Raw genomic sequence first — 26251 nt, 5'->3', positions numbered from 1 at the left:
AATTCTAATTTCCTATTAACAATATTATTGTTACAGACTATACCAATAGTCTTTTTTATTTCACATTATCCATTGTTATTTTTAAAAGGGTGGAAATATAAAAAATAAAACAACAATAACAAATAATCATTTATTTAAACATTTATAATAAAAATAAGTATTTGTAATTGTAATAATCTAATTCCTATCATTATTATTTATATTTGGCGCGTTTTATCCTTTGTAATTATTATTTTTAACTTTTATTGTGCTGAAGTGTTCTTATTTACTGCAAAACGAGCCTCTTAAAAATAAAGACAGAATTTACAAAGCATCAAATATATTTACAACTTTTATTAAATCGCAGACAATTTTGATGTTATAACTTCAATTCTCGATGATATAAAAATATGAAAACTTTTTTAAATATAACAACAATCTTGACAAAATATTTATCCTTGTTCAATTGGTAATGTAGGGTCCATCCAGGCTCCTGGCTAACCTGAAAAGAAAAAAAAAATTCTTCAAATATCACACATCTTTATGATTGTGATACTGATTCGTGTATTGGTAAACTAACAATGATAACGACGATTAGATCAATTACAGATAAAAGCATGGGTGATTCTCTTGAAATGGATCAAGATAACATATTGATTTGATTTAAACTAGAATTTTAATATGGTAGGGGTGATTCTGTCATTCTGGCCATTTGCGGATACCGCATTTGAGTGATTCTTTTCGAAGCATAACATATTGGCGTGATTCTGATAGTTCCAAACAAATTATTGGGTTGATTTTAACCAGTCCTAATTAAACTTAATTTTGAGGTTAAACTAGGTTTCCTCAGTGAAATACTAACCATATCCAACAGCAGTTCCACCCTAGTTCTGCGGCCCCATATTGAACAGCAGCTTGAGATCTTCAATGGTAAGTTTGGAAGCTGCGTGTCGAGCGCCAGTCAGCACGTTTTCAGCCATTTCGAGTTTTGCTTCTTGTAATTTACGGATCGATTGCTCCACTGTGTCCACACACATGAATCTGTCAAGAAAATTACGTAAAGAAGACGAGATATTGTAGGTATTTTCTCTAGATATTGAAACACTACAATTTTGCATTATGATGTTTTTCTATTTTGTTGTTATGTACACATCACAAAGAGTGAATAACTTTTAAAACAGGAATCAAGAATTTACCAAGTTTTAATTTTTAAGTAATTTGATTATATGGCATTTTGTTTTACTGTTTAATTTTACTTTAGCATATTAAAAAACGTTCAGGAAACCTATAACTTATAAATTGTAGAATGGGCGGAAGTAAAAAAGGAAAAACCAAAGTATCCTTATTGCAACTTCGATCTGAAAACAATCATCCATATACAAAACCAAATTTTTCTCAAGTTCCAAGATATATATCATGTCATAAATTAAAACAGACGAATATGCCAAATTTTTTATATCAATATTTTGCCTTCATTCATCGCAGACAGTCCGCCGACGTTAAACAAACATTGGCTTCAGGCGACTCACTCGTCACTGTTATAATTTTAATAATAATATCCTCTCATTCACAAACTGCATACTAGTTCTGGGCCATGTCTTTTTCTGTGGTTTGTTGAAAAAATTAATTCAAACCTATTATGGCCAAATGTTCTTCTTTAAATCCTTTTGTGACCTATACTTGGCTATTTTCTTAACAACAGTGCTTAAAAATTCTTATTCCTTTAAACATTTATGCTTCGATTCTGTTTAGTAAATAAATAAATAAATATTTCAGGACAATTTTCACACACGGCACAATCTGATCCCATACTAAGCTTTCGCTTGTGTTATGGAAACCAGATGGCTGATAAACATACATATATAATTTTTAAATAAATACTTATATAGATAATTAGCACCCAGACACAGAGCAAACATCTATGTTCATCACACAAATATTTGCCCTGGGTGGGACTCGAACCAGAAATATATCATTACTGTCAACTAGACTGTCTATAATCATTGGATCATAGGTATGCAAATGCTAAGGTAAAAAAGATAAAAACTACTTTCGAATTTTGAATTACGATTTGTTTTCCGAGTTTTATCTCTTCTAAAGTCAACAAAAAGATTTTACGTCCTTTTTTAAATCGGTTAAAAAAACCAGAATATCTCTAGTCCAGTGAATAGATGTCAATGATGAATGATAATGAACTGGTGACTCAGTTTTCAAACGGTCAAAATTATTGCGTATTTGCCAAAACCTACCAATGTCACGGCGAAATGAATTCCAATCTCCAGGAAAGTCAACGGAAGTCGTATATTATTTCAAATTATCTTCTTTAGTATGGTGTTAATTATTTAGTGATGTATTTTTCAGGGTCGCTAAATTAACCGTAGCTTGTATTAGGATGTCATAAAATATAAAAGAGACAGCACATAAATCATTTTGGCGCTAACCAGAAATATATTTTTGATTGGCTTATACAAAAAGCGGTGGGATAAAATTTGTAATGTTTTTATATCGAATGATAAATCTCTTGAATTTCGTTGTTTTTTTTCACAAGTAAAGAAAAGATAAATAGATAGGAACATTGATCCTAACGTAGAAATAAGCCAGGTTTTTTTCAAGTTATTTGTTAATTGCATGTTTTGTTCTTAGCCCATTAACTAATTAATTTTAAACTATTTTACTTTGACACGTAGTTCAACCATTAATAATTTCGTTACAAGTTTAACACAAAGTCATATTAGAGTGCAATGAGTACACATCTCCATATGTATCAATCGTATACAGTGCAATGTTGTAATACGTTTAATGCTCATGTTCTGCATATGTATCAATCGTATACAGTGCAATGTTGTAATACGTTTAATGCTCATGTTCTGCATATGTATCAATCGTATACAGTGCAATGTTGTAATACGTTTAATGCTCATGTTCTGCATATGTATCAATCGTATACAGTGCAATGTTGTAATACGTTTAATGCTCATGTTCTGCATATGTATCAATCGTATACAGTGCAATGTTGTAATACGTTTAATGCTCATGTTCTGCATATGTATCAATCGTATACAGTGCAATGTTGTAATACGTTTAATGCTCATGTTCTGCATATGTATCAATCGTATACAGTGCAATGTTGTAATACGTTTAATGCTCATGTTCTGTATATGTATCGATCGTATACAGTGCAATGTTGTAATACGTTTAATGCTCATGTTCTGCATATGTATCAATCGTATACAGTGCAATGTTGTAATACGTTTAATGCTCATGTTCTGCATATGTATCAATCGTATACAGTGCAATGTTGTAATACGTTTAATGCTCATGTTCTGTATATGTATCGATCGTATACAGTGCAATGTTGTAATACGTTTAATGCTCATGTTCTGCATATGTATCGATCGTATACAGTGCAATGTTGTAATACGTTTAATGCTCATGTTCTGCATATGTAACAATTATAAACAGTGCATGTTATGCTATGTTTAATGCTTTTGTTATATTTTGTTGTTATCTTTTTTATGGTGAACATAATGAAATCATTTTCAATTCGCATCTGTATATGTTGAGTTTGTTTAGTGTTGTGAGCACGATAAATTATGCAATAAACAGTTATTTAAGTGCGAGATGAGTTTCGTGTGTTGTTTTTTCCCCTGTAGACGTAACACTCGTACAGTTGCAGGGCACATACCTGTATATGTGCACGTGGCGGGTCTGCCCCACGCGGTAGACGCGGTCGCGCGCCTGCTCCTCCAGCTGCGGGTTCCAGTGCGGGTCGAGCAGCAGCAGGTGGCTCGCGCCGCACAGGTTCAGCCCCACGCCGCCCGCGCACAGCGACAGCAGCATCACCTGTATATGTGCACGTGGCGGGTCTGCCCCACGCGGTAGACGCGGTCGCGCGCCTGCTCCTCCAGCTGCGGGTTCCAGTGCGGGTCGAGCAGCAGCAGGTGGCTCGCGCCGCACAGGTTCAGCCCCACGCCGCCCGCGCACAGCGACAGCAGCATCACCTGTATATGTGCACGTGGCGGGTCTGCCCCACGCAGTAGACGCGGTCGCGCGCCTGCTCCTCCAGCTGCGGGTTCCAGTGCGGGTCGAGCAGCAGCAGGTGGCTCGCGCCGCACAGGTTCAGCCCCACGCCGCCCGCGCACAGCGACAGCAGCATCACCTGTATATGTGCACGTGGCGGGTCTGCCCCACGCGGTAGACGCGGTCGCGCGCCTGCTCCTCCAGCTGCGGGTTCCAGTGCGGGTCGAGCAGCAGCAGGTGGCTCGCGCCGCACAGGTTCAGCCCCACGCCGCCCGCGCACAGCGACAGCAGCATCACCTGTATATGTGCACGTGGCGGGTCTGCCCCACGCGGTAGACGCGGTCGCGCGCCTGCTCCTCCAGCTGCGGGTTCCAGTGCGGGTCGAGCAGCAGCAGGTGGCTCGCGCCGCACAGGTTCAGCCCCACGCCGCCCGCGCACAGCGACAGCAGCATCACCTGTATATGTGCACGTGGCGGGTCTGCCCCACGCGGTAGACGCGGTCGCGCGCCTGCTCCTCCAGCTGCGGGTTCCAGTGCGGGTCGAGCAGCAGCAGGTGGCTCGCGCCGCACAGGTTCAGCCCCACGCCGCCCGCGCACAGCGACAGCAGCATCACCTGTATATGTGCACGTGGCGGGTCTGCCCCACGCGGTAGACGCGGTCGCGCGCCTGCTCCTCCAGCTGCGGGTTCCAGTGCGGGTCGAGCAGCAGCAGGTGGCTCGCGCCGCACAGGTTCAGCCCCACGCCGCCCGCGCACAGCGACAGCAGCATCACCTGTATATGTGCACGTGGCGGGTCTGCCCCACGCGGTAGACGCGGTCGCGCGCCTGCTCCTCCAGCTGCGGGTTCCAGTGCGGGTCGAGCAGCAGCAGGTGGCTCGCGCCGCACAGGTTCAGCCCCACGCCGCCCGCGCACAGCGACAGCAGCATCACCTGTATATGTGCACGTGGCGGGTCTGCCCCACGCGGTAGACGCGGTCGCGCGCCTGCTCCTCCAGCTGCGGGTTCCAGTGCGGGTCGAGCAGCAGCAGGTGGCTCGCGCCGCACAGGTTCAGCCCCACGCCGCCCGCGCACAGCGACAGCAGCATCACCTGTATATGTGCACGTGGCGGGTCTGCCCCACGCGGTAGACGCGGTCGCGCGCCTGCTCCTCCAGCTGCGGGTTCCAGTGCGGGTCGAGCAGCAGCAGGTGGCTCGCGCCGCACAGGTTCAGCCCCACGCCGCCCGCGCACAGCGACAGCAGCATCACCTGTATATGTGCATGTGCATCACATAGTTTACAGGATGTCCCATATATCCATGTCACAGCGAACAGGGATGATACACTGGGTCATAACAATTATCAAAAAAATAAAAATTTATGGACATAATTTAAAAAATAGATAAATTCAATATTATGGATATAAATCAGTAAATACTGTAACAAAATCGCTATAGAAAAAAAATCACAAATTAGTTTAACACCAATTGCAAATAAAATAAATAATTTTAATTTGATCCTCATCATCCAATCTCCCCACATACCCTCACTTTCCCGTTAGGGTCGTTGAGCGCATCAATGAGCGGCGCGCGCGCAGACACCGACACGGACCCGCTCAGCGTCACCGTGTCTACGCGCTCCTTCTTCAGCTCCTGTTCAACTAGCTTGAGCACGGACGTCCATTGAGATACTACTACTGCTTTCTCGCCTGGAAGTGTTTGGAATTCAAGAAAAATTAAACAGTGAATAAAATTTACTCTATAAATATAGTTGTTTTAGTGTCAGTCCCCTGCTTTCCTATATTCTTATAATTATATCATTAAAGTTGTTACCGTTTTATATCATAAATTTTTTACATATATATCTGAATGAATATTAAATTAGTTCCAATTTCCAATGATTTCAAGTTGAAAATGAAGAGTTAATTTTCCAAAAACCTTACATTTATCACTGGTCATAATTTAATTACTTATGCCACAAGTGTATTTGAGCGATTTTCCTTCCAAAATAAACATACCCTAAATGCATTTACAAGTGTATAGATTTTAGTATAAAAAAAATATTAATTATCATCTCACACACCTATTATTCAAAACAAATAAATTTATTTGCTCGTATATGGTAATTTAAAGGGGTTATACAATATTTTTTCTCACATATACTTCCATTTTAAATGGCGTACAAAAATTATTTTACAAATTAAAACATTCAATTAATACGGCCATATTACAAAATACATTCATAAACAATTACAAAAATTTTATTATTACTAATATTGACCAATATTGTATTTCACCAACCTTTATTAGGCAATATCTCATTGAGCAAGCAATCCATAACCGCCTGGATCTTAGAGGATCGCTTATCAAGTCTGAACACCGGGTTATTGGGCGACAGCACGGAACGTATTGCCTCTGCCGCTGTAGTTCCCTCCCCTTGTATACCCTCCTCCTCTTCCTCCTTATTTGTATTTCCACTCTGGAGGAAATAAATCGGTCAAGAGCGAGTTAGACTGGTTAAAATGTGGGTTCCGTATAAATATGATAAATAATAAATAAATATTTCGGGACAATTTTCACACACGGCACGATCTGATCCCATACTAAGCTTTCGCTTGTGTTATGGAAACCAGATGGCTGATAAACATACATATATAATTTTAAATAAATACTTATATAGATAATTAACACACAGACACAGAACAAACATCTATGTTCATCACACAAATATTTGCCCCGGGTGGGGATCGAACCCACGACCTCTGGCTTGGAAGGCAGGGCCACTACCAATCAAGCCATCCGGCCAGTCAATGATAAAGAGCAACTGTGCCAAAGTTGTATTAGACCGGAATTGGTCCTTCGAGTCTTGAGTAATTGATGAATGTAAATTTTCTGTTTATTCACTAGATATTATAAAATACATCCTTCTGCTACATGGGTCTGTCTGTCTGTTCGCAATAGCGTGATTTTCGGGGAAAAATTTATTCTGTAATTTGTTGTTTTAGAAAACGCGGGCGGAAATCTAATTATATTAATTACTAGCGGTCCGCCCCGGCTTCGCCCGTGGTACATGTTTAGTTTTCTCTACATAAGAACCATCCTCGTACTTCAAGGAATATAATAAAAAAAGAATTATCGAAATCGGTTCAGCCGTTCTCGATTTATGCGCTTACCAACACATTTTGCGATTCATTTTTATATATAAGAAGATTAAACTAAGCATATTGACGATTCAAAAGAAAGTATATTTAAATGAACAAATGATGTAAAGTTATCTATGACTTAAGCGATATATTGAGAAATTAAATATTAGAAAAAAAATCTTTTACAAAGCATTTCAATAATTTAAACCAACTATCACAAAAATAATAATAAAATAAAAATATCTTTATTTCACAACCACAATTACAAAATATAAATATATCAATACCTTCCGTCTTTCCCTAGAATCCTCCAAAGAGAGCTTATTGAGTTCAGCTAGTAGGTCCTGTCCAGCGGGGTCCGGCTGGAGGTCCAGGTCCTGGTCCTGGTCCTGGTCTTGGTCCAACATGGCCGCGATCAGCCCACAGTGGCAGCAAACCTGACGCAATCGCAGCAGCAGCACCAAAATCTCATGCGACTTTACTGGTTTCGCGCCTGGTGGTATGGTATGATGATGGTAAAAATATACAGTTTTGTCATGAAATCTAAAAAAAAAGACTGTCTAGAAACTGGCGACTGTTCTAAAATGATATAAATTGTTATAAGACCAATGATATGCATTGATGATTGAAGTATTCATCGTAGAAACATAAAAAAAATTTAGCAGCCCGCTTCTACTGCTAAAGCAATGAAAGGTATTTGCAATCAAAGGACCAAAATTGGAATAATTTAATGCAGGAAATTTGAAAATGTACAAAATATAATTATTTTACTTTATAAATGTTAACGTTTCTTCTTACCTTGCAAAGCGATCATCCTTTTATGCATCTTGGCATATTCGGAATCCTTGTTTGGTGGTTGGTGTATCGCTCCATCTACTTTTTCCGCTCGCTGGTGAAGGAACTGCGCGAAGAGAGTCTTCGAGAAGACCAGCACCTGGTGTACAGTTTACGTATTACATCGATAGTGGACTGTATATAGGTCGCTCTAAACGCTGCTAATAATGCTATGATATTATGGGACAACTGGGAACACTTTAATTACTGCTAATCTTATATATAAAATTCTCGTGTCACAATGTTAGTCTGCATACTCCTCCGAAACGGGTGGACCGATTCTCATGAAATTTTCTGTGCATATCGGGTAAGTCTGAGAATCGGCCAACATCTATTTTTCATATGTACCACGGGCGAAGCCGGGGCGGACCGCTAGTAATTATATATAATTTACGCGGATTCGAGCGGATAGATTAGCACTCGGGCGCTGGTATGGAAGAACTGCGCTTTCCGGCCGGCTCGGCCGTCGCACGATAATAATGCTGAGGCAGCTTGACCTCATTTACGTTATTGCTCAATTATTGTAATATGTAATGTAGCTATAGATAATAAGTAATAAATGTTTAAAATAAAATATTGGTTCGTTGCTCGAACACCTGGAGTTATTATTAAATGAATGAATAAAAATGTTTTTTGTTCATCGAAAATGCAGTTGCAGCTGCTGCATCGAAGTTGTTGCAGCTTCTGTATCGAAGTTGCAGTTGCAGCTGCTGCATAGAAGTTGCAGTTGCAGCTTCTGCATAGAAGTTGCAGTTGCAGCTGCTGCATCGAAGTTGTTGTTGCAGCTGCTGCATCGAAGTTGATGTTGCAGCTGCTGCATCGAAGTTGTTGTTGCAGCTGCTGCATTGAAGTTGCTGTTGTTACTGCTTGCTACTGAAGTTGCTGTAGCTGCTGTTTGGTGCTCACCTTCCGGTAGACGTTCAGCTCGGGGGGTGTGAGGGTGACGTCCCGCTGGTGCAGGGAGCGCTGCGGCAGGCAGGCGAGCTGGCCCCGCTGCTGCAGCTGCTGCTTGGTGCTCACCTTCTGGTAGACGTTCAGCTCGGGGGGTGTGAGGGTGACGTCCCGCTGGTGCAGGGAGCGCTGCGGCAGGCAGGCGAGCTGGCCCCGCTGCTGCAGCTGCTGCTTGGTGCTCACCTTCTGGTAGACGTTCAGCTCGGGGGGTGTGAGGGTGACGTCCCGCTGGTGCAGGGAGCGCTGCGGCAGGCAGGCGAGCTGGCCCCGCTGCTGCAGCTGCTGCTTGGTGCTCACCTTCTGGTAGACGTTCAGCTCGGGGGGTGTGAGGGTGACGTCCCGCTGGTGCAGGGAGCGCTGCGGCAGGCAGGCGAGCTGGCCCCGCTGCTGCAGCTGCTGCTTGGTGCTCACCTTCTGGTAGACGTTCAGCTCGGGGGGTGTGAGGGTGACGTCCCGCTGGTGCAGGGAGCGCTGCGGCAGGCAGGCGAGCTGGCCCCGCTGCTGCAGCTGCTGCTTGGTGCTCACCTTCTGGTAGACGTTCAGCTCGGGGGGTGTGAGGGTGACGTCCCGCTGGTGCAGGGAGCGCTGCGGCAGGCAGGCGAGCTGGCCCCGCTGCTGCAGCTGCTGCTTGGTGCTCACCTTCTGGTAGACGTTCAGCTCGGGGGGTGTGAGGGTGACGTCCCGCTGGTGCAGGGAGCGCTGCGGCAGGCAGGCGAGCTGGCCCCGCTGCTGCAGCTGCTGCTTGGTGCTCACCTTCTGGTAGACGTTCAGCTCGGGGGGTGTGAGGGTGACGTCCCGCTGGTGCAGGGAGCGCTGCGGCAGGCAGGCGAGCTGGCCCCGCTGCTGCAGCTGCTGCTTGGTGCTCACCTTCTGGTAGACGTTCAGCTCGGGGGGTGTGAGGGTGACGTCCCGCTGGTGCAGGGAGCGCTGCGGCAGGCAGGCGAGCTGGCCCCGCTGCTGCAGCTGCTGCTTGGTGCTCACCTTCTGGTAGACGTTCAGCTCGGGGGGTGTGAGGGTGACGTCCCGCTGGTGCAGGGAGCGCTGCGGCAGGCAGGCGAGCTGGCCCCGCTGCTGCAGCTGCTGCTTGGTGCTCACCTTCTGGTAGACGTTCAGCTCGGGGGGTGTGAGGGTGACGTCCCGCTGGTGCAGGGAGCGCTGCGGCAGGCAGGCGAGCTGGCCCCGCTGCTGCAGCTGCTGCTTGGTGCTCACCTTCTGGTAGACGTTCAGCTCGGGGGGTGTGAGGGTGACGTCCCGCTGGTGCAGGGAGCGCTGCGGCAGGCAGGCGAGCTGGCCCCGCTGCTGCAGCTGCTGCTTGGTGCTCACCTTCTGGTAGACGTTCAGCTCGGGGGGTGTGAGGGTGACGTCCCGCTGGTGCAGGGAGCGCTGCGGCAGGCAGGCGAGCTGGCCCCGCTGCTGCAGCTGCTGCTTGGTGCGGCGCAGCATCACGCAGCGCATGATGGTGCTCAGCCGCTCCTGCCCGCCCATGCTCTTATTATCGATCCACTTCTTCCACATCTAAAAGCCAATTTTCATTAGTCGCCTGTCTTCCATACAATGTCAAAAAAATTCTGCATATATCTCTCAATATGCCTATATTATTAAGACTGTAGTACCATACTTTGAATATTTTATTCTTGAGCCTACGTTTTTTTTTTTTTTTTTTTTTTTTTTTTTTTTTTCGTATTTCAAGAATGATGTACCCACCGTGAGTTCATCAAAGGGCGTGCACTTCAAGAACTTGAGCAGCGCGAACAGGTCGAGGTCCTTGTTGTGCAGCGGCGTGCCCGTGAGCGCCCAGCGGCGGCGCGCTCGCAGCGCACTCACAGCTACAGAAGTAGCCGCCTTGTGGTTGCGGACCGCGTGCGCTTCGTCCAGAATCACGCGCCGCCATACCACGCGGGTTAGCACGCCGTTCTGATCAATGAAAACAAAAAAAAATGTGGTATTTTAATTTGATGTAATTATACTCTACTTTTTGCAATAATATTGTATCGTTGCGGGTACTTTAGAGAATCATTTTTCTCATTCTCTGCGCACTTACTGCTCTTTGTTACTAATGTCATCCGGCTCGAAGGACCACGTTACGACTATTTGATTGTGTCAGTTAAACTGCCAACATTTTAAAGTGAGGACCGCTCGCGATATTATAATGTTGCTGATTAATGTGTTCGATAGTAATTGCAACAAACACTTATCCGTCTATTTTTCACTGATCTCCTGGTGAGTGGTACCACTGACGGTCGCGTGTGGGGCCCACTGCTACACACCTTCTCGCTCTCCCGCTGCAGGATGTTGTATGTGGTGAGCACGAGGTCGTGCTGCGCGAGGCGGTGCGCCTGCGCGGTGCGGTGCGCGCCGTGGTGCTGGCTCACGGTCAGCGCGTGCGGGGCGCAGTGCTTGCCCACTTCCCCCGCCCACTGCGACATTAGCGACGCGGGACATACTACCAGGGTGCCGCCGCGGATCGCTGAAGGGACAACGTGTGGATTATTATTGACTGCGTGTAAAAGAGAGTAACATTATTTTTATTTTCATAGGCAATATGAAAATAGGGAGTATAATTATAATTACTCACCCCTAGTCTTTCCCCTGTCCTCTTCATCGCTTTCATCGTCGTCCAAGTTCTTTTCTTTGTCGCAGGCCATAAGAGATATCATGGTGATTGTCTTTCCCAAACCCATGTCGTCCGCTGTGCAAAATAAAAAAAATATTAAAATTTATGTTTAATTTGCATGATTATTTCATCTTTTTGAAATTCTGATTACGTTAACACGTTTTGTTTGTACATAAAATGATTGATGCGCGTGCGCAGCGTACACGCGTGCGTCTCCACTTCGTGCCGGGACGCGAGTGGCCCGTGTCGCTAGTGCACACGTACCCAGGATGCCCCCGCTGGGCCGCTGCGTCTCGCGCCACAGCAGCCAGGCGAGCGCGTGCAGCTGGTGCGGCATGAGCGGCGTGCGCACCGCGCGCGGCTGCGGCGCGTGCGTCTCCTCCGACGGCCGGGACGCGAGTGGCTCGTGTCGCTAGTGCACACGTACCCAGGATGCCCCCGCTGGGCCGCTGCGTCTCGCGCCACAGCAGCCAGGCGAGCGCGTGCAGCTGGTGCGGCATGAGCGGCGTGCGCACCGCGCGCGGCTGCGGCGCGTGCGTCTCCTCCGACGGCCGGGACGCGAGTGGCTCGTGTCGCTAGTGCACACGTACCCAGGATGCCCCCGCTGGGCCGCTGCGTCTCGCGCCACAGCAGCCAGGCGAGCGCGTGCAGCTGGTGCGGCATGAGCGGCGTGCGCACCGCGCGCGGCTGCGGCGCGTGCGTCTCCTCCGACGGCCGGGACGCGAGTGGCTCGTGTCGCTAGTGCACACGTACCCAGGATGCCCCCGCTGGGCCGCTGCGTCTCGCGCCACAGCAGCCAGGCGAGCGCGTGCAGCTGGTGCGGCATGAGCGGCGTGCGCACCGCGCGCGGCTGCGGCGCGTGCGTCTCCTCCGACGGCCGGGACGCGAGTGACTCGTACAGGTCGCGCAACCGGTCCATGATCACGTTGCGCTCCGCCATGTGGGTAGCCATCGCTAGACAAATATGTTGAAAATTAAAAAAAAAAATAAAAAACGTAGGCTCAAGAATAAAATATTCAAAGTATGGTACTACAGTCTTAATTCCATAATCAATAAAATCCCTCACTCACAGAACGGAAAAATTTACAGGTAAAACCACTAAAATGCGTATTTTTTTTTAATTATTAAAAAAATACACAAAACAGTATTTTTACTATTTATTTAGTATCTATATTTAGTATTATAGTGCTGTAAATACATCATGTGAAAAAATCCAAAAAAATAAAAGATTTCTTTAAAAAAACTATCATTTAAATAACAACACTGATATTATTATTATTTTTTTTTAATATATATTTACCCTGTTTGCCAAACATTCTGGGCTGCACAGCATTGCTGACTTTCTGGAGTTCATCCCAAGAGAGACCCTTCTCATTATTCTCAAAGCCATCTTTAGCTATGTCCGCTGGTGTTGGATTATCTGAAATAATAAATAAAATTTTAAATTTTAGTAGTTGTAGTAGTAAATTGTTTTCATTTGTACATTTTTCACCATAAATTAAAAAGAATAAAGAAACATTTATAAATGTTGAATATTAGCAGATCGTTTCAATTGATTTCCTAGGAAAAAAAATGCCTATAAACAATAACAAAAGAGAATAAAATCGACAAATCCGTCATTCCTTACCGGGTATGACCACCATATTGGCCACTTTATCTCCCTGGTTCCGAACCTCCGCCTCCAGGGCTGTGAGTCGTTCGATCAGCTTCACTCCGCCATCGGGAAGCGTGTTTAGATCCATGGTGTCGAGGAGCAACTATTTATAAAAATACATAAAACAAGAACAAATAATATTTTTTTTTAATCATTATATTTTCTGTCATGTGCCTAATATATTATATGCCTATATTTATTTTTTACTTATTTATTTCACAATTTAATAGAGGTACTTACAAAAAAGAAAGAGTACAATATTGAAATGAGCAAAAAAAGCAAAATTTTGAACAATCCTTGATTATTATAAAAAATCTAATGTTTGCAATTCAAGTGTAAAAAAAGGATAAGTATTGAGTTTCTTGTTGAATCTTCTAGATATAATCAACTTTCAGAATTACTTATAAAGATTAACAAAGATAAAAAGATTTTAAATTTTGACAAATATAAACAAACCTTGACACCCTGCAGGTCTTCTTTCAGCCCGTTCAACTTATTTAACTCATTTTCTCTAACATGTTTCATCACATATACCACTTGGTTGGGATAGCTCGGCGGCACGAGGTACTGCTTTATGTCGCTGCCCAGCTTCTTCGTGGCCTCTTGTTTCTCCCTTTTTGGAGATTTCTTGATGGTGGGGGTGGTGGTTTTTTCTATCTTCAGCTATGAGAAAAAGTATGGCACAATATTTCATACTTTGGTCAAAATGTATAGAAAAAAGGATACTGGTTGGCAAAATATAATTTAAAATACGGTCCTACATTATTAATTTAATTATTAAAAAATACGGTTAATTACTTTCGCAGCCAAAAAAAATGTTAAAAATTTTTTTTTTTCATTTAGAAAGTAATGTTCATTTATTTAATATATGTATATCACATGTATATTTAACTAAACTTATCAAGACGTATTGTTTTGTTTGTTATACATTTTAAAGTAGAATACAATTTCAGACGGTTAGGAAGTAAGAACTAATTCGAAAAATTAGGTTATACGTAGTTTTAGAATCACAAGTTCTTTAACTTGTACATTCGTTTAAAAGTAAAAAATTCTTGAATTATTATTACTTCTTATGATTCTACTCAAAATAAAACGTATTGTTTAAAATTAATGATAGTATATCTTTCACATTATCATATGAATTGAAATATGTATACTTAAAAACGTAACAAATTACGAAAAATGATAAAAGAAGAAATTGGTTTTACAATATTAAACATCTACTTACAATTTTAGGCATTTTTACTTATTTTAGAAGAATCCAGCTTCTATAAAAATTGCACTTATATTTAAACTAAAACTAGATAAAGTGGACTGCAAATTTTAACCGTCATTACTAATCTAATCTAAAATAACCGTCGAGTACGTTATTTAATATTTCAATCTACCCTCAATTCTCCACACATTTTATTACGAAATTTAATCTGGCAATATTCGTGTCGTAAGAGTATATAGTTTTAATTTTTGACATTTCGATGTGTGTATGTAACATTATGTCCGGAATTAAAAAAAAAATTAAGAGAGACATGAAAAAATAATCAACATCATCAATATTTTTTTAACATATCAATCAATCAATTATTATTTCAAATTATTTCATATGGATTTTATAAATTTTACGTGTGTCACATCTGATCCGCTTAATATGATTTTTTTAAATAATAAAAATTGTACCGTTATATGTATTGGAATTTGTATATACGTTTAATGCCTCAGCCCCCGGAATCACAGACACAATAGAAAATCTATTGTGTCGTGGATCGGGCCGCTCGGTGGTCAAGGGGTTAAATCGTGTAGTAAACTTATATTCACTATTATTATTAAGGTGAGGTATATATTTACACACACAGTTTTCTAAAAAAATTCAAATCATGTGTCTCGATGCAGAAAGAAAATTCATTCTTGATCTTTAGATTTTCTAGAACAAATAAGTTGCAACAATATTTCAAAACAAATATTTCAGCACTTGATAATAATTACATATTTAGAAATTAACTACTTACGTCATCATCTTCACTGTCGCTGCTCAGAGCTATCACTTCGGGCTTCGTGTCGATAATCGTGACGTCATCATCTATCATATTCTCCTTAACTTGTGCATGCAATCTTTTCTTAATTGTACTTTTCAAGTCAGGCTCGATCATTTGGGTTAGATCAACCACGTCATTTTGCGCACTATTACTACTATTATAAGAGTCATTTTTCGGCGACTCCGTATTGGTTACGTCACGTAGGGGGCTCGAGAAGGGTGAACACGAAATTCTAGAATCTTCTACGTTTGATTGATTCGATTGTGTTTTGGTAACGTTTATACCGGTGTCCGGTAAGTCACCCATGCTTGCGGACGAACTTGGTCGTGACTAAAAATAAACTTTTTTATTTTTTCAATTTTCATTCATATTATTTATGGTAATAGTCATTTATTTGGGCAACTATAACTCATTTTACATGCAGAGTTTCACACATAACAGAAAAATGTTCTATTTAAAGTGTATTGTAACAATAATAATGCTGTTAAGCTTACAAATAAATTAAAAAAAAAATATAGGTAAGTAGGAAGCATTGAGTTAATATGTACTACATACGTAGTAGTACATGTATCTCAATGGTAGGAAGTATAATTTTTTGCAACTATACTTACGTTATCCGATTGTATATAATCTGAATCGTCACTTTCATTGACCTTGGGCACGATTCCCATGATGCTCATACGCGTAGCTCGCGACATGAACATTTGATCATCATTCTCATCATCTTCACTCTTATTACTTTTATCTTTACTTTCATCACCTTTGCTGTAATCGTAATCTTCTGTTCCATCTGTGTCATTGTCTTTACTATTAATACTGATTTTACGAACATCTTTATGTTTCGTATTATCATGAGCTTCATTTTTACTGTTATTTTTGGCATTATCATCATCTACTGTCCCATCAGTGTCTGCATTTACACTGCTTTTACGTCCACTTTCGTGTTTATTCTCCGCATTGTCACTGCTTTTATTATTTGCATGATCATCATTATCATAATCAACAGTTGCATCTGAGTCATTGTCTATACTATGTACACTTTCACGTTTTTGCTTATCTATTGCGTCAGTACTCTCATTTTCAGCGATATTAATACTTTCGTAACTCATGTTACTTGTGTCATATTTAAGGGATTTTGTATCAGGTGATAAACTTTTTTTGGCCGGTGTATTTTTTAGGCATTTTTTCTTTTGCCTATTGTTGGATATTATGAGTGAATTGTCTGTATCGGAGTCCAATAACATAATGCGTTTTTTATTTTTACGTATAATTAACGAGTCATTTGACATAACTGATAACCTTGTTGATACATTGACTTTCGGAAGAGAATCTGTGTAAAAAAACGAAAGCATATGCCATAAATATAAAAAATCTAAAAGTCGATAAGTAAATGTATTAAGATATGAAACGGAGACAAAACTTCTTAACCTCCTTAGTTATATTTAGTGGAGTGCCTGGGGGTCTTCACCTCGGATTAGAGTTATAGTGAATGAATTAATATGATCGATTTGGGATATTGTTTTTTAAACTAAAAATTGCAATGTTTACCCAATTTTTTTTTGTGCACTCCATTGTTTCGTTGTTTAAAAAAATGTTATGAAAAATTAATGTTTGACCATATATTTTCACTTTAAACAGTATTTCTTTATTTTTATTCGAGTAGACGTAAAGGAATATTTTTCATAGATACCTATGTATAAAAATAGCAGTAGGGATCTCGAACAGATAGAAAAACGTGGAGGGGAGAGCGTAGCCACAACTGCTATGTACAATGGAATTTCTCGGCCGGTTTAATTATAAATTAAACATACTCTATAGAGTACATTTAAAAAAATAAGGTAATTAATTATGACTAATGAAAAGAAAAAAATTATTAGTACCAAATCTGTTTATTTAAATATATTACAATTACCTACATTGTTGCCTACATCAAATATTTAGTTGAAAATTGAAATGATAATATCATCGTGAAAGCGTTCTATTAGTCGTTTTTTAATAGTTTTTTCTACCGGGATATGCTCTGCAGTGATGACGTTTTTCAACTTTTGTATGGTTATACGGTTTTAAATGCTCCAGGCACTCCACTAATTGATACCATATGGCAAATAAATTTACACAAAGAAATCTACAATAAACTTACCTTCATCCTCAGATGAACTTAAAATAACTTTTTTTGTTGAGGCAAATGCTGATGCAACACTTGGTTTTTTCTTTAAATCTATGGATTAACAATTTTCATAATAAGTAAGTTGAATAATTATAACGTGATTTATATAATACTAGCTGCGCTTCGCGGTTTCACCCGCGTGGCTCTGCTCCTGCTGGTCTTAGCGTGATGGTATATAGCCTATTATAGAATTTTTCAAATCGGACCAGCAGTTCCTGAGATTAGCGTGTTCAAACAAACAAACAAACTCTTCAGCATTATAATATTAGTATAGATATTTATAACAATTTTATAGTGTAATCTTGTTTTATGTTCTTTCTCTATTTTTATCCATAATAATATTATAAATGCGAAAGTAACTCTGTCTGTCTGTCTGTTACTCAATCACGGCTAAACTACTGAACCAATTTGCATGAAATTTGGTATGGAGATATTTTGATACCCGAGAAAGGACATAGGCTACCTTTTATTGTGAAATATGTACTACAGGCGAAGCCAGGGCGGACGTCTAGTTTCTTATAAAGTATTCAATAAACTTTCAGACTATGCCAGAAACTAACATCATATGAGCACTTTACCTTTTCTCAAAATTTAAATAATTTATACATACTATAAAAAGTCATTACTAATTGAATGAGTAACAGATCTTGATCTATCCCTTGGGATGAGTTAAATTTTATTACTGATACTAATATTGACATGAAGAAGGTGTTATTATATTATGTACCTAATTAATAATGTAGCATACATAATTAATTATAAGAATTAAACCTATCACTGTTCTCTGTATGTACTCAGTGCCGGCATTAGGGGGGGGCGAGAGGGGGCGATGGCCCAGGGCGACAAATTCTGGGGGGCGCCAAGGTCTGAAGTTGGAGTCTCTTGCCTCTCCTGGTGCAAACCTTCAGAACACATCAAGTGGGCGCCACAATATTTTCGCCCAGGGTGTCAGTGGACCTTACACCGGCACTGTATGTACTCAATCTTATGACTATAATCTATTGTTATAGTTTGCTTGATGTTATTGTGTATCAGCCTACCACTAATCCAATACATTATTGATTACATATGTTATTCAATTCTTTACTATTTTAGTCCAACTCTTGAGTGACGCATTCTTTACTATACTTACATACTTTAAAAGTTATCTTTGATATGCTTTTGTACCTACATAAATATATCTAATTACCTTCATCACTGCAACTGGTGTTATGCATCTCAATTGTGTTTTTTAATGATTTCTTGGTGTAACCCGAGACGTCATCTGATTCTCCTTGAAATAAGTTGATATCTATACTATAATATTATAAAGAGGAAAGGTTTGTATGTATGTATGTATGTTTTTCTCGCATAAACTACTGGACAGATTTTGATGAAATTTGGCACAGACAATCTTTAGACCCTGAGAAAGAACATAGGCTACCTTTTATTGCGAAATATGTACCACGGGCGAAGCCGGGGCGGACCACTAGTCATCAATAACTTGAAAGTATATTATGGAAAAAAGTTATTAAACTTGGTGTGTAAACTGGAGGGTGGTTTGGTAATAATTCACTGTCGGTAGTTCTAACAGTTTTTAATAAACCAGTCAGACTCCACACTCGTTGTTTCATTGACGTTCCATTGGCGACGAGTCGGAACTACGCGTGACGTGAGTAAAGTGTTGTGAACATGCCTATAGGGAAATTGGAGCCGTTTGATGTTAACTCCAAACAATGGCCAGCATATATTCGCCGGGTGAGACAATTCTTATTGTTGAACGAAATCAGAAATGAATTGCAAGTGCCATTACTAATTACTGTTGTGGGAGAGACAACATATGCACTAATGTGCGATTTATGTTCGCCGGAGCATCCCGAATCAAAGTCGTTTGAAGAGCTCGTTGACCTCGTGAGACAACACCTAGAACCACAGCGTTCTGAGATAGCCGAGCGCCATGTTTTTCGCTTACGTCGACAACTCGTCGGCGAGCCGCTCACAGAATATTTACATAATTTAAAACATTTGGCGACTACGTGCAATTTCGGCAGCAATTTAGAAGAGAATTTACGTGACCAGTTCGTTTCTGGATTGGCGAGTGAGGCGATGCGATCGCGAATTTTTGCCGAAAAAGACATAAATTATAAACAGGCCGTGGAGCTGGCTCTGGCCTTGGAGGCGGCGGAACGACACGCAGAGGTGAGCGCAGCCCCGAGCGCAGCAGGCGTGGGCGGCGGCAGCGGGTCGGCGGCGGGCGAAGGCCTGCACCAGGCGAGCGTACGGCGCTCGCAGCTTCGCGGGGCCGCGCGCCCGCCCGCGCAGCACGGCGGCGGCGGGAGCGGCGCGGGCGGCGGGGCCGGCGGCACCGGCCGCTGCTGGCGGTGTGGGAGGCCGCACCGGCCGGATAAGTGCCGGTTTGCTAATTACAATTGTGATGAGTGTGGTGTGCGTGGCCATTTAAAAAATATGTGTAAATCAGTGAGTGGCAAAGGGCGGGCGAACGCCCGACATAATTACGTGAGTGACGATGAGCGAGACGAGGAATTTTTCAACATCCAAGTGGACGGTACAGGTGACCAACCTTATTTAGTTATGGTTAAAGTGGATGGACGTCCAATCGAGTTCGAAGTCGATACCGGCAGCCGAATTTCGACCATAAGCGAAGATTTTTTTAGGCGTAATTTTTTTAATAAAACTGTATTATCTAATAATATAAACATACGCAGTTATGTCGGTTCGACGATAAACTCGCTTGGATTTATTAATGTAAATGTAACCCTCGGTAAGGTATCCGTGTATAATTGTAAACTTTATGTAATTAAGAACGGGGGACGTCCTTTGTTAGGCAGAGAGTGGGTACGCGCTCTTGGAGTTAAAAATATAGCCATAGATTTACAGGAAATTAATGTGGATGTAAAGAGCGATCCATTTGTGAGTCAATTAATGTGTGAATTTCCGGAGGTGTTTACGGATAAGTTAGGAACTTGTAAAAAAACAATAACGTTATATGTAAAGGATGAGAAGCCCGTATACGTGCGCGCGCGACCCGTGCCGTTAGCACTGCGCGCTCGCGTTGAGAGCGAGCTGGCGCGGTTAGAGCGAGAGGGAATTATTTACCGTGTTGAGTCATCCGATTATGGGACGCCGATAGTACCCGTGGTTAAAGAATGCGGCGATATAAGAATTTGCGGTGATTATAAAATTACTATAAATCCGATTCTTAAGCGTGATCCATATCCACTTCCTCGGATCGAGGAGTTGTTCGCTTCACTGAGTGGGGGAGAAGAGTATTCAAAAATTGATTTAAAACATAGTTATCAACAATGCTTGTTATCGAATGATTCACAGCGTTATACGGCTATAACTACGCACGTCGGTACATTTGTATATCGTCGCACTCCATTCGGTTTGTCGTGTATCCCGGAGAAGTTTCAAAAGATCATGGAGGAAACCCTTCGGGGTGTTCCAAATACCGTTGTATTCTTGGACGACGTCTGTGTTACCGGGGTGGATAGGAAAAGTCATTTAAGAAATTTACGTACAGTATTAGAACGGTTACGGGCTATGGGTTTTACTGTTAAATTTGAAAAATGCAGTTTTTTACAAAAAAGTGTAAAATATTTAGGTTTTATCATCGATAAAACAGGATTACGTCCCGATCCAAATAAACTAGCCGCTATTACAGAGGCCCCGAGGCCCCAGAATATTACACAATTAAAAAGTTTTTTAGGAATGTTAAATTATTATGGGAAATTCATTGCAAATTTAAGCATTATGTTACAACCCTTGCATGCACTTTTAAAAAAAGACATCGATTGGACATGGGATTCGAGATGTGAGGAGGCTTTTATTGCAGCTAAAAATGCTCTCACCTGTGATAAAGTATTAGCGCATTATGAAGACGGTCGGGAACTCATGTTGTCAGTGGACAGCAGTGCATATGGGGTGGGCGCGGTCCTGGCGCATCGCTACTCAGACGGGAGTGAGCGCCCTATCAGCTGTGTTTCACGGTCGCTCAATTCGGCGGAGCGGAATTATAGTCAGTTAGACAAGGAGGCGCTCGCGATTTATTTTGGGGTAATTAAACATCATCAATACTTGTATGGGAGATCGTTCATATTGCGTACCGATCATCAACCCTTATCACATATTTTCGGTAAAAAGGGTGGAATACCACAAACAGCTGCAAGCCGCTTACAAAGGTGGGCCGTGCGTTTATCAGCCTATGACTTCAAGGTAGAATTTGTGAGATCTTGTGAGAACGGTCCCGCGGATGCGTTGTCTCGTCTGCCCCTTCCGTGTGAGCGGAGCCCCACGGAAGCGTTAAGTTATGTAGATTTAGTTAAAGATTCATTGCCTGTAAGTTTTAAAGATATTGCGGCGGAGACATATAAAGATAAATTATTATGTAAAATCAAAGGATATGTTTTGTTTGGATGGCCGGCTCGCGCCAGCTGTGAGGAGGAGCAGGCTTATTTCGCACGTAAGGACGAAATCATACACGAATTGGGGTGTCTGATCTTTAAATACAGGCTTGTTGTTCCACCTCCGCTACGCGCGAGGGTCCTGGAGGAAATTCACCAAGGGCATTTAGGAGTGAACAAAATGAAAAGTCTGGCTCGTAATTACGTTTATTGGCCTGCTTTGGATGCAGATATAGAGAATTTGTGTCGATCTTGTGAGGCATGTCGAGTGGTTCGGGACGCTCCGCCCCACGCCACTTTACATCCTTGGGAGTTTCCCCTAGGGCCCTGGCAAAGGGTTCATGCGGATTTTGCTGAATGTGGGGGTGTAAAATATTTTATATTAGTTGACGCTTTCTCGAAATGGATTGAGGTAATTGCAATGAAACGAACAGACACTGAATCCACGGTGTCAGTGTTGAGGTCTATCTTTGCTAGATTCGGATTACCGTCACAGCTAGTTACTGATAATGGCCCCCCGTTCTCGTCTATAGATTTTAAAACTTACTGTAATAAAAATTGTATACAACATGTAACGTCGGCACCGTACAGACCACAAGGTAATGGGGCCGCGGAGAATGCGGTTAAGACGGTAAAGAAGGTAATTAAAAGGGCTATTTATGAAGGCGAAAATATTTCTAAAGCACTGTCGAAGTTTTTATTTCAATATCGTAACGTGGAGCACGCCACGACTAAAGTTTCGCCGGCCGTAGCGCTTTTAGGCCACCGTCTGCGCGGTCGCTTAGACGCGTTACGTCCGGACGTCGCTGCAGAGGTGCGCACGGCACAGCAGCGGCAGATGGCTAACAAGGGAGGTCAGGATAGGAATTTCGAGAACGGGGATCCCGTACTTGTACGTAGTTATTCCAGTAAGTCGCCTAAATGGGTCGAGGGTAATGTGACGCAAAAGACCGGCCCTGTTTCTTATAAGGTGAAGGTTGATGACGGGGTCGAATGGCGTAGGCATCAAGATCAAATTATTTCACTGGATAGCGGGAACCGTAAAAGTCGATTCTCTTTATCCCGGCCGAATTTGAATAAATCGACTGATTGTGCCCCCGCAAGCTATGGTGCTGACGGGACATGTGCTGATGTGGCGGAGGAGGAGGAGGCGGACCAGGACGCGACCGATAAGGATACAGGTAAATCGACCGCAAATTCAGTCACGCGCTCCCCCACCCCTCCTCCTGACGGTGCATCCGCTCGAGCTGTACGAGCTTACGAGCGTTCTCGTAAGTTGTTTAGTAACGAGTAAAAAAAAATTAAAATGTTAAGTTTGTTAAGTTCTTGTTATTTAAAGTTGTATTTTGTATTCAAATATGTATGTATTTTAAAGAGGGGAAAAATGGAGGGTGGTTTGGTAATAATTCACTGTCGGTAGTTCTAACAGTTTTTAATAAACCAGTCAGACTCCACACTCGTTGTTTCATTGACGTTCCAAATATCCTACCCTCAGAAACTGAATCATCGGATTCAGGTACAAATACAGTAACATTTTTCTTCGCAGGTGTCTTCTTTGGAGCAAAAGATTCTTCCATAATACTGTCGTCGATTTCACAGCTTGATTCTCCATCTCCATTAGTTTGGTCTCGATATTCGAAGAAGGAATTTTCCATTTTAGAAATATATTAGCAAACACTTTAAACGTATATGCAATATGTTCCAATAAACGAGCAAGTTTTCTTTTAAAACACAGTTTACGAAATTTCAAAATATTTTTCAAATTCAAAGCAACATGAACGTTGACAAAGGGCTGTGACGTTTCGTTTACCGTAAAATTTATTTTTCCAATTAAAAGTAAAATGTAAAATTGATCATTTTAAACACAGATTTTAAATGAATTGTGAATACTGCACAGAAGTTTAAATTATGTAGTTGTAGTTGTATTATCTGTTATTATTATATACTTTTTTCTTAAAAAAGCCAAAAGGGTAGTGCTAGGACCAAGAAGCTTATATCTATGCTTATATCTAAAGCGTCTTATTCACGGTCCATCATGACTTGTAACAAGAAAATATGACCTTGAATGACGCCTGTATGTTTTTTTATCCCTTTCACACCCACTTGCCAAGTTAGGCGTCATTCTTGTTACAAGTTAATGTTCATACTGAAATCTCCAGTGTATTAGATATAAGCTTCTTGGCTAGGACCAATGCAAACTTAGCACCCCATCAATGGAATTTTGGGTTGAAAATGACCTTGATCGATAGGTCTCCGTTAGGTCCTTTAAGGTCCCACAATTTTTTCTTTAGGTCCCCTTTAGTTTTTTTTTTTGATAATTTTTTAAATTTTGGGTATAAAAAAATACACTTTAGCACCCCATCACAGACTAATAATAAAAGCAAATCAAGTAATACCATAAAACTTGTTAATAATGGCATGGTTATTGACAAAAATGTTGGTTAGGGAGCCAGGTGCAAATTTGGTTAACTATTTCCTCTCAAGAGATAATTCGTCAGACGCATGAGAGTATAGTATTATAAAGCCTCGTGAACGTCAGCTGGCGCTCGGTTGGGGGGGTGAGCGGTTGTAGCCTCCCACGCACATAGGAAAAAAATACATTCATTCATTCATTTCCTCTCAGCTAAAAATTTGTCAAATTGTAGCTAACCCAATATCTCAACGAAAAAAAATAGTCAGCTGGTTACAACATGGTGTATTATACGTCAGCTGGTGTCTCGAACATGAAAGTAAAATTTAAAGAAAAATTTATTTTCCGTTATTTCCTCTCAAACAAAAATTTACCTGATGATAGCTTATATGTAACTGTGGATAAATATATATGTCAGCTGGCTGTATCTTGGTGGAAAAACCGTCAGCTGATACGGGAGGCTACAACCGCTCTTCCCCCCAACCAAGCTCCAGCTGACGTTCACGAGGCTTCATAATACTATACTTTGATGCATTTTACTAATTACCGCTTGAGAGGAACTTGGTCATAAAATCTGCTGCTGGCTCCCGGACCATGTTGATGTTGCGCTTGCATTTGAAGATTTCTTTAGTAGTGTCCCTGCTAGCATTACTAATAATTTAAATTCGTCTTCAGCACTTGCAGAGACCTTTTTGAGGGACCATGTTGCGGGGTGCAGCACATTATTTGAATTGCGACACGTAACTGCTAATGATATTGTTACAGCCTTTAAGACACTAAATTTAAAAAATACTTGTGATCTTTGGGGAATGTCCGTAAATTTAGTTAATATAATAGAAAATATTGCAAACAATTTAGCTTTTATATTTAATAAGTGTTGTGACTATGGTACATTTCCTAATTTATTAAAGCTTAGTAAAGTTATACCTCTATTTAAGAAAGGCGATCAAGAAGACTGTAACAACTATAGACCTATCTCGATTTTACCAACATTAAGTAAGGTATTCGAAAAGTTAATATTAAAACAATTGACTAGTCACTTTGCATCTAATAATTTGCTGCACACCAAACAGTTTGGTTTCACAAAGGGGCGCTCAACCACAGATGCTGGAGTTGCACTACTAACACATATATATAAGGCATGGGAAAACTCAAAAAATGCTTTGGGGATATTTTGTGACCTCTCCAAGGCATTTGACTGCGTTGAACATTGTACTTTATTGCGTAAACTTAGTCACTATGTGATTAAAGGACAAGCTCAGAACCTCATAGCCTCATACCTGCATGATAGGATACAAACTGTAGTTGTTAATGGAGAACGTTCTAGCGGTGCGTCAATTAACATTGGTGTTCCACAGGGATCTATTTTAGGACCCTTCTTGTTCTTGGTATATATCAATGATCTACCTTATTATTTACAGGATAGGTGTGAAATAGTTCTGTTTGCAGATGATACCTCATTAATATTTAATGTGGATAGGCATGACCCAAATGTTGACGAAGTGAACACTGCTCTTTTACACGTATCCGACTGGTTTACTGCTAATAATTTATTATTAAATGCCAAAAAAACAACTTGTGTTGAATTTTTACTACCAAATGTTAAAAAGTTAAGCAGAAATATTACCTTGAACGGGGAGGTATTACACCCTACAGAATCGACTGTATTTCTTGGGTTAACATTGGACGAGAAACTACAGTGGGGAGCCCATGTCAACACCGCTGCAGGTAAGCTCAGTTCAGCAGCATATGCAGTCCGAAAGGTAAGGCATCTCACCGATGAAGATACAGCTAGATTGGTTTATTTCAGCTACTTTCATAGTATTATGTCCTATGGAATTCTACTATGGGGCAGGGCAGCAGATATAGAAACTATATTTATCTTACAGAAAAGAGCCATTCGTTCTATATATAATTTACGTGCTCGGGACTCACTAAGAGATCTCTTTAAGAATACTGGTATTCTTACTGTACCATCACAGTATATATTTAATAATATTTTGCATGTACACAAAAACGCCGACTTACACACAAGAGTAGGAGATAGACACGATTATGGCACAAGGAACAG

At 41.5% G+C, this 26251-nt stretch overlaps 1 protein-coding gene across 1 annotated transcript; it reads right to left on the bottom strand.

Annotated features, from left to right (window-relative positions):
* Nucleotides 1-116: 116 nt before the first annotated feature.
* On the bottom strand, nt 117-23684 carry LOC149480698 (uncharacterized). Its single transcript, XM_089706530.1, has 20 exons — nt 23260-23684; nt 18557-18640; nt 17341-17418; nt 15812-16530; nt 15174-15530; nt 13627-13833; nt 13144-13273; nt 12817-12936; nt 12270-12470; nt 11478-11591; nt 11170-11369; nt 10607-10816; nt 8972-10417; nt 7916-8051; nt 7405-7610; nt 6276-6453; nt 5520-5683; nt 5087-5244; nt 842-1020; nt 117-481 (listed from the first exon to the last, which is right to left on the bottom strand). The coding sequence occupies exons 1-19, from the start codon at nt 23423-23425 to the stop codon at nt 864-866; spliced, it is 5031 nt and encodes a 1676-aa protein (XP_089562656.1). The 5' UTR covers nt 23426-23684; the 3' UTR covers nt 117-481; nt 842-863.
* Between the last annotated feature and the right edge of the window lie 2567 nt (nt 23685-26251).

Source organism: Colias philodice, chromosome 18 (genome assembly GCF_061535455.1).
Source record: "Colias philodice isolate Cphi_HAF_F1 chromosome 18, ilColPhil1 Martin Lab GWU primary, whole genome shotgun sequence".
Taxonomy (NCBI): domain Eukaryota; kingdom Metazoa; phylum Arthropoda; class Insecta; order Lepidoptera; family Pieridae; genus Colias; species Colias philodice.
The sequence above is the reverse complement of the archived record's forward strand: the minus strand, read 5'-3'. Positions and strand labels throughout refer to the sequence as shown.

Bases quoted from the DNA above. Each gene is read 5' to 3' on its own strand.
- LOC149480698 (XM_089706530.1), bottom strand. From the start codon at position 23,425: ATGGAAAATTCCTTCTTCGAATATCGAGACCAAACTAATGGAGATGGA. The intron at 15,531-15,811 runs GTAAGTATAGTT...GTTTATTTTTAG, and splicing joins ATTATATACAATCGGATAAC to TCACGACCAAGTTCGTCCGC. The intron at 7,611-7,915 runs GTAAGAAGAAAC...CCATACCACCAG, and splicing joins AAGGATGATCGCTTTGCAAG to GCGCGAAACCAGTAAAGTCG.